This window comes from Schistocerca serialis, chromosome 3 (assembly GCF_023864345.2).
Source record: "Schistocerca serialis cubense isolate TAMUIC-IGC-003099 chromosome 3, iqSchSeri2.2, whole genome shotgun sequence".
Classification (NCBI taxonomy): domain Eukaryota; kingdom Metazoa; phylum Arthropoda; class Insecta; order Orthoptera; family Acrididae; genus Schistocerca; species Schistocerca serialis.
In genome coordinates this window covers 67,936,046-67,954,148 of record NC_064640.1, presented here as the reverse complement: position 1 = coordinate 67,954,148, position 18,103 = coordinate 67,936,046, and the positions used below count along the sequence as shown (strand labels likewise).

Sequence of the window (18,103 nt, the reverse complement as noted above, 5' to 3'; positions counted from 1 at the left end):
TTTTTAAGTGAGCAACATTTTCCGAGAATTCTCCCAATAAATTGAAGTTACCAATTCGGCCCTACAAATACTCTACTTGAATATTACAGAATTGTTTTTCCAGCTCACCTGAATTAGCGTACATTTTTTCTAAATTTAGAGCAAGCTGCCATTACTCACACCAAATAAAAATTCATATTGTAGCCTCCCACAGTCACTCAACAGCAACACTTCCCCATACACTACAGTGTCATCAGCACATCAGCAAACAGTTGTGGATTGCTGCTTACCCTATTCATCAGATCAGATATGCATATAGAGAACAAGCGGTCCTATTACATTTCCCTGGGCATTTGTTATGATAGCCATGCCTCCGATGAACAGTTGCCATCCAGGACACTGTACTAGGTTCTTTAACGTCTTCAAGCCCCTCACATACTTCAGAACCTATTCTGTGTGCTTCGACCTTAGTTAACAGTCTGCGGTGGAGCACTGTGTGAAACGTTTTCTGGAAAGCAAGAAATATGGAATCTGCTTGTTGAACCTCATCAGTGATTCACAGGATATCCTGCAAGAAAAGGGCAGGCTGAGTTCCACACAAGCAATGCCTTCTGTGTCCATTCTGATTTGTGGATAGTTCTGTTGTGGGCAAATCTATTATATCAGAACTTAGAATAGTCTCAAGAATTGTGCAGCAGGCAGACATTAAGAATACTGGTCTGTAATTCTGCAGGTCCATTCTTTTACACTTCTTATATATGAGAGGCACCTGTGCATTTTTCTGGGACTTGGCACAGCCGAGTGATTGGTGATGAATGCAACCTAAGTAAGGGGCCAATGCTGAAGTGTATTCTCTGCAAAACTGAATTGGGATTCAGTCTGTATCTGGCAACTTATTTGCTTTCAACTCTTTCAGTTGCCTTCAATGTCAGGGATGCCTATTTTTATATACGTCATACAGGAGTCTCTGCAACAGACAAACAATAATATGTCTTTACGATTCTCTTGTGTGAATATTTTTTAAAAGATAAATTTAAAACTTCAGCTTTCCTTTTGCTGTCTTCTGTTGCAAGATCAAACTGGTTGATGAGTGACTGAATAGAAGTATTTGATCAGTTTCGTGAAACAATACGGTCTCCTGAAACTTTTAACACCGAAGCGCACAGTTACGCAGAATGCCTCTCATTCAGCATCTACCACTAGAGTTGCTTAGCATCTATGTGATGCTTGGTGTGTGAACCTGGACCAAAATGCGCTATTGTTCTTTGTATCTTCTCTATTTCGCTACCAATCCTAATGGGTACAAATCCCAGGCCAATCAACAGTATTCGAGTAATGGTCAGACATTGTAAACTACTGTATTTACTCGAATCTAAGCCGCCCCTGAAAAATGAGACTGGAAATCAAGGAAAAAAAATTTCTCGAATCTAAGCCGCACCTGAAATTTGAGACTCGAAATTCAAGGGGAGAGAAAAGTTTTAGGCCGCACCTCCAAATCGAAACAAAGTTGGTCCATTGTAATGTGAGACACAATTTAGGTTGAATGAATGACGAAACAGCTACAGTAGTTTGGTTCGAGTCGTAAGCTTAGCAGTTAAGCTTTACCAGGTAGCCATTGCTATGCGTCAGGAGCTCCGTCCGTATTTATACGGGTACCCTTCCTTTTTCACGTGCCTCGTCTGGTTTGAATTGATTGCTTATTTTTCTTTGATCTGATATGTACTGTTCTCTTTGTTATCGGTGTTTACGTCACTCTTAGCTGAAAATGCATTACTGTACTGTTTCATGCATTGTTTGTTGCATTCTGATCATGAGTGTTTACGGCCTGACGGCGCTCGCGGCATGGCTTGCTTTTGTGCGCGCTACCGCCGCTTACAATTTTAAAAAAGAGAGAGGAATCATCTCAGCGAAACAATGGCAAGAGACTGTTATTTGTTGTTACTTACACTGCTGCTTTCTTTGATAATGATCAAGAAGAACCAAATAATAGACTGCATATGATAGCTGTTCTGAACGAGAGCGTAGTGAAAATTTTTCTCCGTTTGAAAATCTTTGCAGACACCTCTTTACTACATTACATTCTGCACAGAAATTAGTCATGTTAGATTTAAAAATCTAGACAATTGCCGTGTTTCATTTCCGACTATCACTATTAGGCATAAGAATAATACGAATAGAAACATGACATGATATGTATATTCTTCCGCGTTTGCTGCTGTCTCACTCTAGTTTCGTAATTTATTAGGCAGACGGGATTTAAATGAGATAGCAGCAAACATGAAAGAATACATGGCAAAATGTTTATATTCGTATTATTCTTATGGTGAAGTGAATACTGCATGTGATTCACAATTCATAAAAGTTTCTATTAGCAACCATCTCTTCTCACAGGTAGGAAAAAATTCAGAGCGTATAGTTGGCAATATTGACAACATCCCAACAGTCTTGCCAGTCTGATTTTCGTAGTACATTGAAATGCTGCTACATTCGAAGATGAACAATACGGAAACTCGGGGCAGAGAAAAAAGCTCGTCTTACACCTTTCTTTCTTTCTTTTTTTTTTTTGTATAGAGCTACATATATTCGACGGCAGAAGTTGGTTGTGGTGGCACCTACCAACATTTTTCAGAACTTCTGTTTACTTTGCACTCGATTCTAAGCCGCAGGCGGTTTTTTGGATTACAAAAAGCGGAAAAAAAGAGCGGCTTAGATTCGAGTAAATACGGTACTTCCTTTGTGGATGGACTACACTACCTGATGATTCTTCCAATGAATCTGGGAGGCCTCTGCCTTTTGTGCTATTAGTTTTATATGGTCGTCGAATTTAAATCGCTCTCTATGCATACTTCTAGATATTTTATAGATGCGACTACTTCTAGCGATTGTTCTGCAATCATGCTGCCATAGTTGAGATGTCATTCAGGCAATAAGAATATCTCCTGCAGTTTGGAAATGTGCTTGAATTCACTGACTATTCAAAAAAGTAACAAAACAATAACTATTGAATCTCCCTTCTGCAAGTTACGTACAAAATCCTGTCAGCATGCTCCAAAGAGTTTAGGAGCATTTAGATAACAAAATTGGCAAATATCCATCTGGCTTACACACTGGTACCTATAGACCAAACATTTGAATTAAAATACGAAGTGCTCAGGAACAGCTTGATCTGACAGTCCTTGGTGGATTTCCAGAAGGCGTATGATTCAGTCAATCGGCATTCACTTTTGTTACCCTCGAAGAACAAGGCCTCAACTTGAAAACACTAAATATCGTCAAACAATAGGAAGTACAGGTTGGAATAACAACATTATTATGAAAAGGATAAGTTCCTACTCACCATAAAGATGACACATTGAGTTACAGACAGGCACAATGAAAAGACTGTTTCATATTGGTGAGCTTGTGGCCCAAGCCTTTCAGAAATGAAACATAAATGCAAGCAGGCGCACGCCCCTTTATCAAGAGCGGTCATGTGTGTGACGTGTGCACGCGCGTGTGGTTTTTTTTTCTGAAGGAGGTTTTGTCCAATAGCTGAATGTGCAACAGTCTTTTCATTGTACCTGTCTGCAACTGAATATGTCATCTTTACAATGAGTAGGAATCTAAATATTATCAAAGAAAGTCACCAACACAACCTCCAAAGTATAGTTCATGGATGAGGTGTAGGAACCTTTTTTGCAGGGCAACAGTCTCTCTCCCTCCTGACTTCTTATTGGAAAAACATATGACTTTGAAGACATAAAAGTGATATCATTCAAATTTCTTGCCTAGCTTTCACAGATGATGTGGCAGTACTAGCAGATGATGACAGCAATTAAGCAGATAGAAACTCTCAAGGAATGCACTGAAAGAGTTGGCCTCCAGATATCCCAGCAAAACACAAAAGTACGCCTGCTCAAAATGCCCTATTCAAAAGCTAATATGGAAAAATGGAGTGTCCCATACTTTAAGTAATTAGGCAAAATTCCTGAAACTACAGGGGAAGAGGAATTATCAAGGAAAATTCAGATGCAAAAAAGTACACTCATACACACAAAAATCAGGCAGTGAAACACAGTTATCAAGCTGGAAGTCATGTACATTAGCAAGATGCTTACACTTCTCAGAGTACGTGATCTAAAGGGTATTCTAAAAGAACACAAAATTCTGAGAAAAATACTCACCCCGAAAACAACAGGAGGTGCATACAGACTAAAATCCTGAAAGACTATTGAATCTCACGCCAGACATACGAAAATGATGACTGAAATTTTATGGCCATGTCTAAAGACTCCAAACAACAAGACTTACTCACAAAATTGCAACATACCTAGAGCAACTCAAAACCATAACCTGGATCTAGCAGGTCAAGAGAGATTTAGACAGGCTCATATAAGTCCATCACACATTTTCAACAGAAGCTTATACAGACAAAAATTAATAAATGGTAAGTAATGCTGGAGAATGAAGTTGCCACCAGACTGGGGACAAAGTAGACTAAAAAAAGACTAAACAGGGAAAAAATTAGAGCTGCTTGGAAACTGAAGACTGAAACATAACAGCTCTGCATTATCCTTAGGATCCAGTTGCACCAGATAATTTATCTATAACTTGGACCATACATTGAGAGAACTTCTACAATATAGTACATAAGGTAAATGAAATAAATAGTGCAATGAGACAAACAGAAATGGCACTTCTATTAAAGACAGTAATTACACTTAAGTCCCCATGATTCATGAGATGATCCCTGGACGTTACAAATGGTGGGACATGGTTCTTAATAAGGTGGGTGCTCCCATGCTGGCCACAATATTGGCAAAGAGTTCTTGTGGTAGCCTGTTCCGTCCCTCCATCAGTGTGATCAACAACTGCTGGATGGTTGTTGGTGCATGTATACGTCCTGCATTACACCTCTCCCAAAGCATGCCACACATGCTTGATGGGATCCAAGTTGCGGGATCAGGCAGGTCAGTCCATTCCCTGAATATCCTCATTCCAACAGCTCCTCAATGCAATCACACACTGTCATCCATAAAAATGAAGTCAGTACCAAATGCACCCCTGAAAAGATGCACGTGGGAAGGAGTGCATTGTTGATCAGTGAGTGAGCCGAGTGTATAGTCTATGCCTACCCACAGCATAACGCCTGGACAACCAAAACAATCATGTTCGACGATGCTAGATGTACCCTCATATGGCAAGAGGAACAATCTTCTCCAACTTTCCAGGTAAAAAATGTATTTCATAAGAAAAATTCAGGTTATTTTGAGGTGATCCTCTTGTGGGTACAGTTTTTGAGATTCTTAAAAGATGTGAAGTACTGTTGAGAAAGGCTCGGCTGCGTGGACTGAAAAAAACTGTACTGAAAGCAGTTGTATCTGTTGAATAGGGCAGGTGGGGTAAGAAGTCCCTTCAAAGTTTTGTTCAGTCAGTTTGCAATGTGCAGTTCGGCACTGTCATTAAGCATATTGCAAGTGTTTATCTTTAAGTGTGTGATCCAAAGTGAGCAACTGTGTACCTTTTGACAAGGTTGCAGCAGCTCATGGTACATCACACACCACGATACAGTGTCACTCACCCCAAAATCATTGGCTTTGAAGCATCAAAAGCAACCTCTACTCATGGTTTCCCCAACAGACAATGCTCTCCGAACACTTCCACTAACAAATGGTGACTTCCTGCAAATGTTTTGTAGGTACAAAACCAAACATGTTCAAGGCACTAACATAGGTATGTATCTTTCACTCTGCTCTGAAAGCCTGATGTTTACTATTAAATAGGTCTCGTGTTGCTCTCTGTTATGCAGCACTAGTACAACTACTGCCCATAAACAGTAAGAATTAATTCATGCTCTCAAAACATCAGAATTTGCAACTGCATACCACCATCATCAAATAGTAACAACATCAAATATAAAAAAATCGCAAAAAATTTTCCACCTATGACAAGATGTTAAGAGGGAAAACTTCAGTTTGTGACAGCATGTGTTCTATCACTTTTTTTATCTCTCTTATTGTGTACTGAAAGGGGGCAATATGGGTAAATTTTCTTGTTGACGGTGAGCAGGTGTAATTCAGCAGAAAATACAGATTAATAAAATTGTTGTGGCATCACATACTGTTATGTCTATTTACCAAACAAATGCATTTTTTTGATATATGATATAATGTACTTACACTGTTTGCTAGTAGCTAATAGTTACCCTTTCTGTTACATTTATGCCAATGTCTGCCAATTCAGAATCATAATTTTCATGATTATTCACCAGTGTATATTTCAAGGTAAGTGCATTGAAACCCCTCCCCCACCACACACACACACACACACACACACACACACACACACACACACTAAATTTTGCTGTTGAAATGTGAGCAAATCTGTACGTCAACTGACACGACTCATTATTGTTTCCTCTAATAGCTTACAGTGTTATCTTCATTACTGGAATTCATACATGTATACATTGCTGCATTCCCAAATTCTTGAGCAAAATGTTTCTGACCAAGAGCACTATTTATTGCCGTACGTCCACAGACAGAGAATTACTGAAATGCCGAAGCACTGTATGCCCCAATCTTCCTTCATTTCCAACATAACGAAAAGCTGATAACTTCGAGAACTGTCCAATGTTGGAAGTAGATTCACGCCCTGAATATGAAAAATGGGCAATATACTTTGGGATTTAATCCAGACAGTGTTGAGTCCAATTCATCATATGAATCCAACAAGTTCTAACAGGAAGGCAGCACAAATGTCTTAGATTTTTTTCATCAGATCTTTAAAATGGCATAGCAAACAGTTAATTGCTTGTAGAAAATTCTGCAAATACCATATAAAAAAAGTTCCAGTTACAAATGCAGAGAAGGGTTCAAGAAAATGTGACATTTCTCTTTCACAGTAACAGTTTATTTTGTAGCATAAGCAACAATTTCTAACACTCCACCCAGTGAAGTGTTACTGAGCAATTCTGTGAAATATCAGATGAGGCACTAATAATTACAGGTAGCTGGGTTTAATTTGACATATTAAATAGATGCATAAAATATACTCTGAAAAACAGTCATCAAGACAACAATATCTTAATTTTATTGGTGATTTAAATAAGAGATCCATAAATAATCTATGTTGGAAATCAGTGTTCCACCAGTGAAGGATTCAAGTACTTTCTGTAACACCAAAAATTAATCTAGTGTACCAGCACTATTCTTTATCTTCCCCTTAACAACTTCAAGGAGCTGGAACTGTGAAAACCCTACCACCTACACCTGAGTAAATGTTGAGAGTTCCAATTAATCCTTTATGTTCATACGGGTCATTTCAGTTGTGCTGTTTCCCTTTGCTAAAGAGCCAAGAAATACCTTATCAACCATTGCTGTTGGTCTTGGCAGTTATACAAATTGGTTTCATGACATCACAGCATAAAAAAGCCAGTTTTTATGTCCAAAGTTTAGTAGCTATGGCCTATTGCAGGTAGAAAATTATTTCACCACATCTTGTTTATAACTTCCAGACCATCCAGCAACTCTGCATTTTTAAAATCTTGCTTTCTCATTCGTAAGATTTCTCTCAGCACACTGGAATAGTTTCTACAATGTCTGGCAAATGTCAATTCTTTTTCTGTGCAGCAAGTGGCTTTGCAATTAACTCTTGTTCTCGCTGTATTTGTAGTTCTCGCTGATGCTGGCGTTGCAAGGCTTCCTTCTGTTTTATCTGCTGAAGCTTCATGGCTCTTTTCTGGAACAATTACAGTTTTAAATAAAATAACCACAAACATTTGAAAGTAGTCAATAATAAGTAACAAGACTTGACAACAGTGTTCTGATGTAAGTGAGCAAGTTCATAAAAATATACAATTGCTAACTCACTGATACAAATGAATGGTTCTACATTTTCTTTTTGTCACACAATGCTACAAGAGATGTCTGGATTACACACATCACTGGTATGTATACAGTTCATAATCTGTATGGTGTCTGTAATGGATATTTCATGACAATCACATATACTGTAGCAATAAAGAAAGGAAAGATGATTAGGGTGTAATATCCTATCCACAGTATTGAGCACAATCTCAAATGGGGGAGGAGGGTGGGGGCAGGAAATAAGACATGTCTTTTTCAATGGAGCCATCAATTTACAGAAATCAACAAAGCCAACATTGGAATCGCAAGGTGGGGATTTAAAACCCACTCCCCCTGAATCCAGTGTGTTACCCATCATGTCATCTCTGTCAGTGAACAGCAATGAGCCTTAACTGGAAAGTGCAGATCAGGTACAGGCATCAGCAACTTTACATTTGTTCATAGTGATGGGTTAGCAAAAGCTTAAGCCACTTACGAAGTCAAGGAGCCTTTTAAGGCATGACAATTTCTGATGAAAGTGTGATGGGTTTAGAGGTTTTAGGGGACAAAACTACACTGGTCATAGGTCTCTCCACAATGGACATGTCAAAGAATGGGAGAAAGCCATTAAATTTTAAATCACAAACAAATGGGTGTAAAAAAGAAATTGGCACAGGCCAGCCATAAGAAGTGTTATGAATAAATTATTAAGAGTGTCAGGCGGGTGAAAGATAATAGGGTAGGGTTGACAGCAGCAGGGAGTGATTTAAGGCCCACTGTGTCGTGTCATATGGCGGAAGGCACACTGCATCACCGCCCAGCCATTGTACTAAGTCAGTGGAGGCAACATATCGACTACCTAATAAAAGAAACACAAACATTTTTAAGAAGAAATTAAGACTCATCGTATACTAACACTGAGTTAGGATGTCAGAGGTTCCCTCCATCTGGGGACAGCTAGAGATTCAGCAGTCTCAGCATAAAGGCTTTCCACGGGGCTGGTGTAAAAAGCTCCAGACACTAATTGCAATCCGAGGTCGTAGACAGAGTCGAGATGCCAAAGAATAGACAGCCAAGCAGAGGAGTAAACTATGCTGCCGTAGTCCAATTTCGAGTAAACTAAGGTGTGATATAGGCAGAGAAGGACCACTTGGTCCATTCTCCAGGAGGTACCATTCAGAACATGGAGGGTGTTGAGGGATTGCAGACAGTGAGCCGAAAAATATGAAACACCAGCAAAGTTTTCTGTCAAACATAAGTCCCATGAATTTAGCAACGTCCACGAACAGAATGTCAACAGGGCATATATGTAGGCAAGGCAGAGGAAACTCCGTACAACATCACAAATTTACACACACAATCTTACTGGGAGAGACGTGAAAGCCAGTTTCGATGCTCCATGAGTGGAGGCAATCGAGACATCCTTGAAGACATCATTCAAGAAGGCTGGTCTGTTGAGATCGCAAAATCGTTGACAAACAGGGAGCCCGAGACACTGGGAAGGAGACAATCCATAACTGGATTTATGGTGATGGCAAACAGTACAACACTTAGCACGGAGCCTTGGATCACCCCGTTGTCTTGGAAGGAAGTACGGAAGAGAGTAGTGTTCACCTGCACCTTAAATGTGCGTTCTGTCATAAATTCACGAATAAAAAGGAGAAGCCGACCTCAAAAGCCCCAAGAGGACAGTGTGCGGAGGATGCCTGTCCTCCAACAGGTATCGTATGCTCTCTCCAGATCGAAAAATATTGGTACCGTTTGGAAATTCCCTAAGAATATTGTTCATGATATAAGTGGAGAGAGCAACAATATGGTCAACTGCAGAACAATGCTTTCAGAAACCACATTGGGCAGGTGTTAAAATGTTTCGGGACTCCAGCCACCAGGCTAAACGGCAATTCGCCATACGTTCCAAAACCTGACATACACTATTCATGATTGATATGGAGCGATAGCTAGAGATATGTTCGTCCTTCCCAGGATTCGGAACAGGAATGACGATAACTTCCCGACATCTTCTGGGAAAGGGTCAAATTCAATTATAAAGATGAAGGAGGTAACGCAGACTAAGGTATGATAAATGCAGCAACAATCGGACATGGACACCATCCGGCCCTGGGGTGGAAGAGCAAGAAGAAGAGAGTGCGTGTTGGAGTGCCCGCATAGAGAAAACAGTATTATAGCTTTCGCTATTTTGAGAGGAGAAAGCAAGAGGTTGCACTTCCGCTGCTCATTTCTTGGGGAGAAAGGCTGGCGGGTAATTTGAAGAGCTCAAAATCTCAGCAAAGTGTTGACCCAATGAGTTAGAAATTGTGACTGGGTCCACTAAGGTATCATGTGCGACAGTGAACACAGAGATCGGGGAGAAACTAGACATGCCAGATAACTGTCGAATTCGACTCCAAACTACTGAGGAGGGGATGAAGGTGTTAAAGGAGCTGGTAAAGAAGTCCCAGATTGCCTTCTTGCTATCGCGTTTGATGCGATGGCATTGCGCACATAACTGCTTATAGCAGATGCAGTTGGCCAACGTAGGATGGTGACAGAGAACGCAAAGAGCACATCTCCGCTTGCATATTGCGGCACGATACGCCGCATTCCACCAAGCAACTGGGGGGCGCCGGGGCAAGTCGGAGGTGCGAGGTACTGAACATTCCACGGCTGTAAGAATAACTTCTGTAACATGCTAGGAAAGTGACAGTCATCAAATGTTGCTAGAGAGGAGAAAAGTGTCCAATCAGCTTGGGTGCATACATGGCAGTTGTAGCTGTAATCGAAGGTCACTCGAGTGTGTATCAGCAAGAGCAAACCATTCAAAGCACAGAGCTAGCTGAACAGTACCAACCAAAAGGTCCAAATGAGAGAAATTTGTTGTAGAGGCAGACAAAAATGTAGGTTCCCCAGTGTTGAGGCAAATAATATCTGCTTGGTGGAAGAGGTCAATCAATAGAGAGCCTCGCGGACAGGGATGCGGAGATCCTGGTGGGCATTGAAGTCCCCAGTCAGCAAATAGGGGGACGGGAGCTGACCAAGGAGATGAAAGATATCAACTCTTGCCATCACTGTGGATGATGGAATTTATATGGTACAAAGAGAGAAGGTGTATCCAGAAAGTGAATGAACTGTCCCCTGTGTGCTGGAGAGCCATCAACAGAAGGGAGATCAAACCAGACTGACTGGAAATGAGGGAAAACAAGCGACTGTGGGGATGCAGCTTTGTTTCCTGAAGACAGAAGATGACCGGGGAGTAGGATCGTAAGAGGATCGACAGTTCATCCCGATTGGCTCGAATGCCGCAGATATTCCAATTGCTAATTGCCGTAGGATGGACAGAAAAGGGAAGAATCTTACCACAGTTGCTGTCAACTCAACAACCACTGACAGCCGCTGGACGACAGTGTGGAACGGCATTAGGCCAAAGGCAGAAGATCCTGATCCATACGTTGTTTGGTTTGGGGGCAGCTCCCCCAACCGGCCGGTTGATTGGCCACCATAGGTGCGGCTCGGCGACACAGAAGACGGCCGAGGGCGGTTACTGCCGGGTGGCACTATAAATGAGACAGCCATGGCTGAGAAGGATAGGAACTTTGTTTCTTAAGAGCCTTCTTGGAAAGAGGGTGTTGAGATGAGGGAGGAATCTATGTTTGTGAAGTTGGGGTACATAAAAAATCTTTGGGTGTAGGCTCTTTTTTTTGGAAGTCTGGGTGTCCAATTTTGGGGCTCGTGATTTAGCAGGAGCTGAAAAAGGGTGAACCGTAGTGCGAGCAGGTGATAGTGGGGAGGTTAAATGGGCGACGACCGTAGCACTAAAGGTGAGATCTCTGCGTGGCTGCCTCCTTAGTAGGCCGAGGAGATGCAAGGACAGTGCTATATTTACCTGCTGGGGGCACAGTGGGCTTTCGACTGGCGAATAACTTAAGAGTAGCAAATATAGACACCTTTTCCTTCACTCGGATTTCCTGAATAATTCATTCATCTTTGAAAATAGGGCAATCTCTAGAGGAAGCAGCGTGGTCGCCCATACATTTAATGCAACGAGGGGATGGAGGTGGACAATCATCATCATGGGCATCCCTGCCACATGTAATGCATTTGGCCGGATTGGAACACGACTGGCTGATACGATTAAACTGCTGACACCGATAGCAATGCATAGGGTTTGGGATGTAAGGGAGAAATGAAATTATCTCATATCCTGCTTTAATGTTTGATGGAAGCTGAACTCTCTCAAACGTCCATAAGAGAGTACGGGTTGGTACCAAGTCCTTGTCAACCCTTTTCATGGCTCGATGTACAGCTGTTACGCCCTGATCAGACTGGTAGTTTTGAATTTCCTTGTTGGACAATCTGTTGAAGGAGCATGTATAAACCACCCCGCGTTATGAATTTAAAGTGCGGTGTACTTCCACCCGGACAGGTAAGGTGTGTTTTTAGCAGTGGAGTTCGCAGCAATTTTTGTGTCTGGAGGACACTGACTGTTTCTAACAACAAGGTGCCATTTTGTAATCAGGAACAAGACTTTACAGGACCTGCAATTGCGTCGACACCAGGTGAAGTATGTAGATGGCAGGCATAAGCGCACCGGATCACAGATATCTAGTGGGATCCGCTCCTGTAGAATGCACATAGTCTCCTCAATAGGAATGTTAGTGAAGAGAGACTTGATGTCAAAACTGACCATAATGTCTGATGGATGTATCCGCACAAACAGCTGTAGAGCAACTGTCTGTCCACTTCTGCACACACCAGGAGGAAAAATTGCCAATCAGAAGCCAAACGCTGATTGGCGGACAGCTACCAATCGTTGACGACATGGACATCCACGAATAGCCTCTTTCTTTCCATCTTCCCTTACGTCATGACTAGCCAATCATATTAGAGGGCCAATTAAAAGTTTTACAACAGTGACGTCAGACATCGATAGTATGCAATAAATAGAAGCACCTATCCCCCTGTAAAACCAGTCATGCCCTGAGGAAGGCCATTGCAATTAGGCCGAAACATCGGTTTTAGTTTATTATTGTTGTTAGTTTTTAGCAATGACACAGCATAATACCCAGAAGAATTTTAATCACTATGACACCGCCTGCGGAAGCCTACGTTCTTATAACTATTATTTCTCCTAGACTAAGACACAGTTGTTTATCAACAGAATTAAAGTCGTTGGTGTTCTTGATATGATGCACGCAACGACCCAAATGAGGTGCAAGGAGGCTGGCCAGGTGTTTTGCCAATCTGTAAGTGGGTGACCCAATGGTGTTCACAATGGGATGAAGAGGAGAGTCCGGCTTGTGGACTTTTGGTAGTCCACAAAGTGTAGGTGGTCTTCGCGCCTCAGGGGGGGGATTCTTAATAACGCCCTCTTCCAGTGTTGACTTTTCTAGAAACTCTGATGTCTCCCTCATAATTCTTGATGTCGGGTCCCATGGCAATTTCCGGTATGTATCCTCTTCAAGAATCAACTGAATTTTGGTGTCATCATCAGCTTTATTCAGAATGACGGATGCATTGCCCGTGTCAGCTGGCAGAACCACAATGAGGGGGTCGTTGCGGAGTGAGTGAAGACCATTGACCAGGGCTGAATGCAATGGTCATTCATCGGTGTTCAGGGCCCCAGCAAAAACTCGACGAAATACTTTTCAGGAGCAGCTTGCTGTCATTTGGACAAGGAAAATGTTATTATAATTGTTGCTGGCTTCTTGGTATGTGACAGATTGGTGATTCGCAGTGAGACCCTCCCTGCAATCAGTGTAGCACAGTGGTTGTACACAGGGAATATACCTACGTGTAGTCTGTCTGCAATCACCACAGATGGGTTTATTTTTAACCCTAGATAACGATCCAAATTTCATATAGCTGAAGTATCTGACGAGTGGTGACACACAAGGTTTTACATCGCACCACTAAACCATAATATTATCCTGTAATAACCGACTCAAAACCCAAAATAAATGCTCCAGTGTCTACTTCATTTTCTTCAGGCTCTTATGGTTCCAAATTAGTATGTAATTCCTCATTGGTTTGCAGTATAAGGTCTCTGTGGAAGTTTATACCCCTGACCATATTCAGTTCCTGTGAGAGATAATTTAGACAGGGATGCTGTACTGCATTTTTAAAATCAAGGCAACTTCGCCGTACTTGTCTCCAATTTCCTCTGCAGAACATAATTGTTTGATATTTAAGAATGATTCACCATAATTCCTGGTACAGCCTGTAAGTGAGGTACATGTGTCTCTGCTTGTCTGACAGGTTTGTTTTCATCTCAATTTGTACTTAACAAAGGAAACATATTAGAGTTGTATCCTACCACATTAAAAGTGAGTCAATCACTCTGATGAGACTACTGGAGCCATACAGCCACAAGCATGATTCAACTACTCCTCACCCTTTATGGGGCAAAAAGAATGCACACACCAACAGTGCATTCTCTGTGTAGTCAATGGGCTACCACCGTACAGATATGTAATAACCCTCTGCATAGACTGGCAACCATACTAGGTATTGTGTGACGTTTTTGCACAGCCCATACTGGTGAAAAAGTTTTAAAATAAAGTGGAGGTCAAACTGTGTAATGGGGATCTTTTGTAAATAAACTGAAAGGATGTAGGTTTTAATAAAAATAGGTACAAGTGAGTAACCCAATGCAGACCCCAGAGGTATGGTCAATTCAACATCAAATACAGCATCTATTGAAGTGAAAACATATCGAATAAAATTATGAGACAAGAAGAGAAGAAATACTGCAATGGCTCAGTGTCCCTTGTTGCCCATACGCATACTTCTCGAATTGTGAGTCCCAAGGGTGAGGCGGGCAATGCTAAGGGGACAGGACGTGAACTTTGTCATCTCACTTCACTTGACTGCAACTCAATACTTTTTAGGAATACCCAACAATGTAACTTTTTAGGAAGGTAAAGAGCACCAACCAAGCCACGTGCTGCCTCCATTAGCACTGTCTGTCCTGCTATTTCAGGTTGATATCATTTCATGAAATTCCCTTTCATTCTTAAACAACTCACAATATGGGATGAATAGCATTAATAATTCTCAACGATAATAAGGAAAAATTTCACATGAACACAAAACCAAATTCAGAAGGAAAAAAAAAAACTTGCCTGCATAATGAAAGAACAAGGCCACTGACACCCAAAATTATGTAACTTACATATTGAACTGTTCACTGGCAAAAATGAGTGCGACTGGCTACCTGGTAACAAATTCTCAATCCCAGTATTCTGTGGAGCAGCATAGGTGACAGACACTATTATCCAGTTGTTCCTTAAATTCGAGAACAGGTACTGAGCAAGAACTTTATAGTTCCTTTTTATTATAAAACAGTCTAATGAGTGTCACAGTGATAATGCCAACCCAGAAACACACGCACACTTAAAGGAAGAGCGGAGTAATGTTTTGCTGACAATGAGGTCGTTAAGAGTTGGACCATATCTCTGGATTGGGGAAGGATGGGAGGGAGGGAGGGAGAGGGAGAGGGAGAGGGAGAGGGAGAGGGAGAGGGAGAGGGAGAGGGAGAGGGAGAGAGAGAGAGAGAGAGAGAGAGAGAGAGAGAGAGAGAGAGGGGGGCCATACCCCTTCAATGGAACCATCCCTGCATTTGTAATCAATGAAAAGTTCAATGGTGACAGAGCACCTGCTCAGACAGGATAAGGGTGTGAAAGGTAATTGCCTACGTCCTCCTCGAAGAGGCCATCCTGGCATTTATCTTGATCTATTAAGGGAACCTATGATAAATTTAATTTTGGATGGCTGTAAATGGGATTTCAACCCTGCTCTTCTCAAACTGAGTTAGAGTTACTGCAGTACAAGGAATTAGTGGTTTCACAAGTTCTTATTTCTGTACTTTGAAGGTTAGTGGACCCTTTAACATTCATGAGTTAAAATCCATAGTTCTATGATTGTAATCTGGCTTCAAATCTTAGCAGTGACTGTACTTAAATAGCACCACTAACACATGGTTGCTTAAACAAAATTATGACTGGTGCCTCTGCAACACTGTGCTGTATTTAACACTGGTATGTACTCCACTTAACAGCAACAGATACCGTGAGAGGCTGCCGCCACGTAGGCATTACTGCTCACCCGACACCTCTCAGTTCCTAGCAGCAGCCTCCAGATGTCGCTCACAAACTGAGACAATTTTCTGCTTCAGCGGCACTTCTACTTGTGTATCATACTCGTCCTCCGAGTGTCTACAGCTGCCAGCTGTTAACTGTGGACTACATTCCTTCCGCCATGTACTGGCAGACATGGGAATTCTGCCAACAGGCACAAAAACAACAACGTACCACAGGCATTCGCACAGTTACGATTTATCAGTTAAGACAGTTCAGTGCCTCCTCCCAGTTCAGTAAAGTACACTGAAGATTACCTTCTGACTTAAAAGTTGCTATTTATGGAGAACTAGGATCTGGACAGTAACATTCTATTACAACATTTAACTACAAACACCCTGTTACATGTTGTCACAGTGTTCAGTAAAGCATCTAACTCAGCCCAATGAACAGTGCCACTTTAGCTCAGACATTCTTACACAATCTTGATGTATGTGTGTCCCATTCAATTTTTTCAGACATCATGAAACTTCTGAACACACAAATTACACCACAGAATACGGTCCAAAGTGTGAACAGTAAAATAATGGTAGTATGAAATAACTAAACAGGTAAACTGAAGTTTATACTCACTTTAAGTTTCAAGCTCCTTTCATGTAATTGCGACATATCCTTTTTAATCGTAGTAAGCTTTGTGTGATACTGTTTCACCATGGTGCACTGTTAATTGAAAGAAATTACAAACGTTACAATAATAAGAGTGGGAAAACGTCTACATGTAACAGCTCAATTCATTTAGCATCACACATACAAAAATTTAAAAAAAACTAGTCAAAGACAAAATAGGTAGGTCTAATGCCTTATTCACAGGTTGTTAACAGTTCAGTTTCTAACAACTAGTAGCACAATGATTGACAGGTCTTTCAAGATGGGAAACATTACCGTCTCTTATTAATGTTATGGAATGGGGAAAGTCTTAGCGGTTACCATTTTCTTTGTAACAGTGGATTGCAATCTATGTTATCAAACTAATGAACTGAGGAGTCATGCGTCGCAAGTTAAAAATACATTAGCACATTTATTATTATTACCATTTCTTGCAGATCGTTCGTGCACTGCATTTTATTTAGCTTTTCATTTTCGTCCTGCAGTTGAGTGATAACGGACATCTGCTTTTTTCTGAAATAATGAGAAATTTGTAAAACGATGAATTACAAAATAAGAAGATAAATGAATAGTTGGCAGTGAAGATCTTACAAGACTTGTCTGCCGCCTAGCAGGTATGAAACAATGGTGCTTATAACAAGTTAACTGTTATACAAATAAGTGGATTATACTGTATTTAAATAACTTCATTCTATTACATATACACACAACTGAACTAATTATTCTATAAATGTAACTCACGTCAACTCATCAAGTTGCCCTTTCGCTTTCACAAGATCCAATTCATACAAAGACAACAGTCCCACTGTTAGCTTGTTAATTCCATCATCATCTACAAAGTTCCTGCTGAAAGTACAATTCATTATTACCCATACTCTTCAGAAACCCAGTAAGCCTTCAAATTACTAACAGACCTCTCGACAACAGATGCTGAAACATTTTCATCATGCGACATACTCAAACGTCACTTCCAACCTCTGGCAAACCGTAAACACACCCCTACCATTTCACAACAAAAACTACCACATTACCAGCTTACAAACTTCATTAGCTCCACTACCCAAAGAATTTAACAACAAAAAACGTACTGTTCTTGTTGATATCGACAGATATCTTCGATATACGCTGGCTTGACGTACTACATGTGAACGATTCCTAGTTGACGGAACGGTACATCATAACATTCCACACTCATAGCCAATTTTGCACAAGCCGGAACAATCAGCATGACAACCGACGCACAGCTGTCAAATAGACGGCCGGACTTCCAGAATAAACGTTTCGTTGCACTTTAAAAACAAAGCAGTTTTATTCTCTAACATATGCATTTACACGTGTAACAAATACGCATGAGAACGATTCACTGATATCTTCCCATTTACGTAGTATCAAATGGAATTGTAACAAGAGTTGAAGGTTACTTAACACGAAAAAGGTACGCGTGCAGAAGTCAAGTATATGGCAGGACATGTCATATGCACAGAGATGAGCACAATGCTAGGCTTGACACCGAAAGAACCTATAATAATTTTTCCATTTAAATAACCGAATATGGAATTT

The 18,103-nt window shown here is 41.0% G+C and overlaps 1 protein-coding gene across 3 annotated transcripts; it reads right to left on the bottom strand.

Moving 5' to 3' along the window:
* Positions 1 to 6,848: 6,848 nt before the first annotated feature.
* On the bottom strand, positions 6,849 to 17,817 carry LOC126469720 (biogenesis of lysosome-related organelles complex 1 subunit 6-like). Of its 3 annotated transcripts, none has more exons than XM_050096910.1 (5): positions 17,458 to 17,704; positions 17,285 to 17,386; positions 16,969 to 17,056; positions 16,511 to 16,597; positions 6,849 to 7,698 (listed from the first exon to the last, which is right to left on the bottom strand). In XM_050096910.1, exons 1-5 carry the CDS (start codon positions 17,496 to 17,498, stop codon positions 7,570 to 7,572), a joined length of 447 nt encoding a protein of 148 aa, XP_049952867.1. In that variant the 5' UTR covers positions 17,499 to 17,704; the 3' UTR covers positions 6,849 to 7,569. The 3 variants fall into 3 exon arrangements, with proteins under 3 accessions (XP_049952867.1, XP_049952866.1, XP_049952868.1); XM_050096909.1 differs by having other exon boundaries at positions 17,285 to 17,389; positions 17,458 to 17,703; XM_050096911.1 differs by lacking the exon at positions 16,511 to 16,597 and having other exon boundaries at positions 17,285 to 17,389; positions 17,458 to 17,817.
* Between the last annotated feature and the right edge of the window lie 286 nt (positions 17,818 to 18,103).

What these genes read in the sequence shown, in the direction of transcription:
- LOC126469720 (XM_050096909.1), bottom strand. Translation starts at nt 17,498, where the DNA reads ATGTCGCATGATGAAAATGTTTCAGCATCTGTTGTCGAGAG. An exon ending in TCAGCATCTGTTGTCGAGAG is followed by an intron (nt 17,390 to 17,457) that starts GTCTGTTAGTAA and finishes TTGTACTTTCAG; the next exon opens with CAGGAACTTTGTAGATGATG. An exon ending in CGAACGATCTGCAAGAAATG is followed by an intron (nt 16,598 to 16,968) that starts GTAATAATAATA and finishes TTCAATTAACAG; the next exon opens with TGCACCATGGTGAAACAGTA.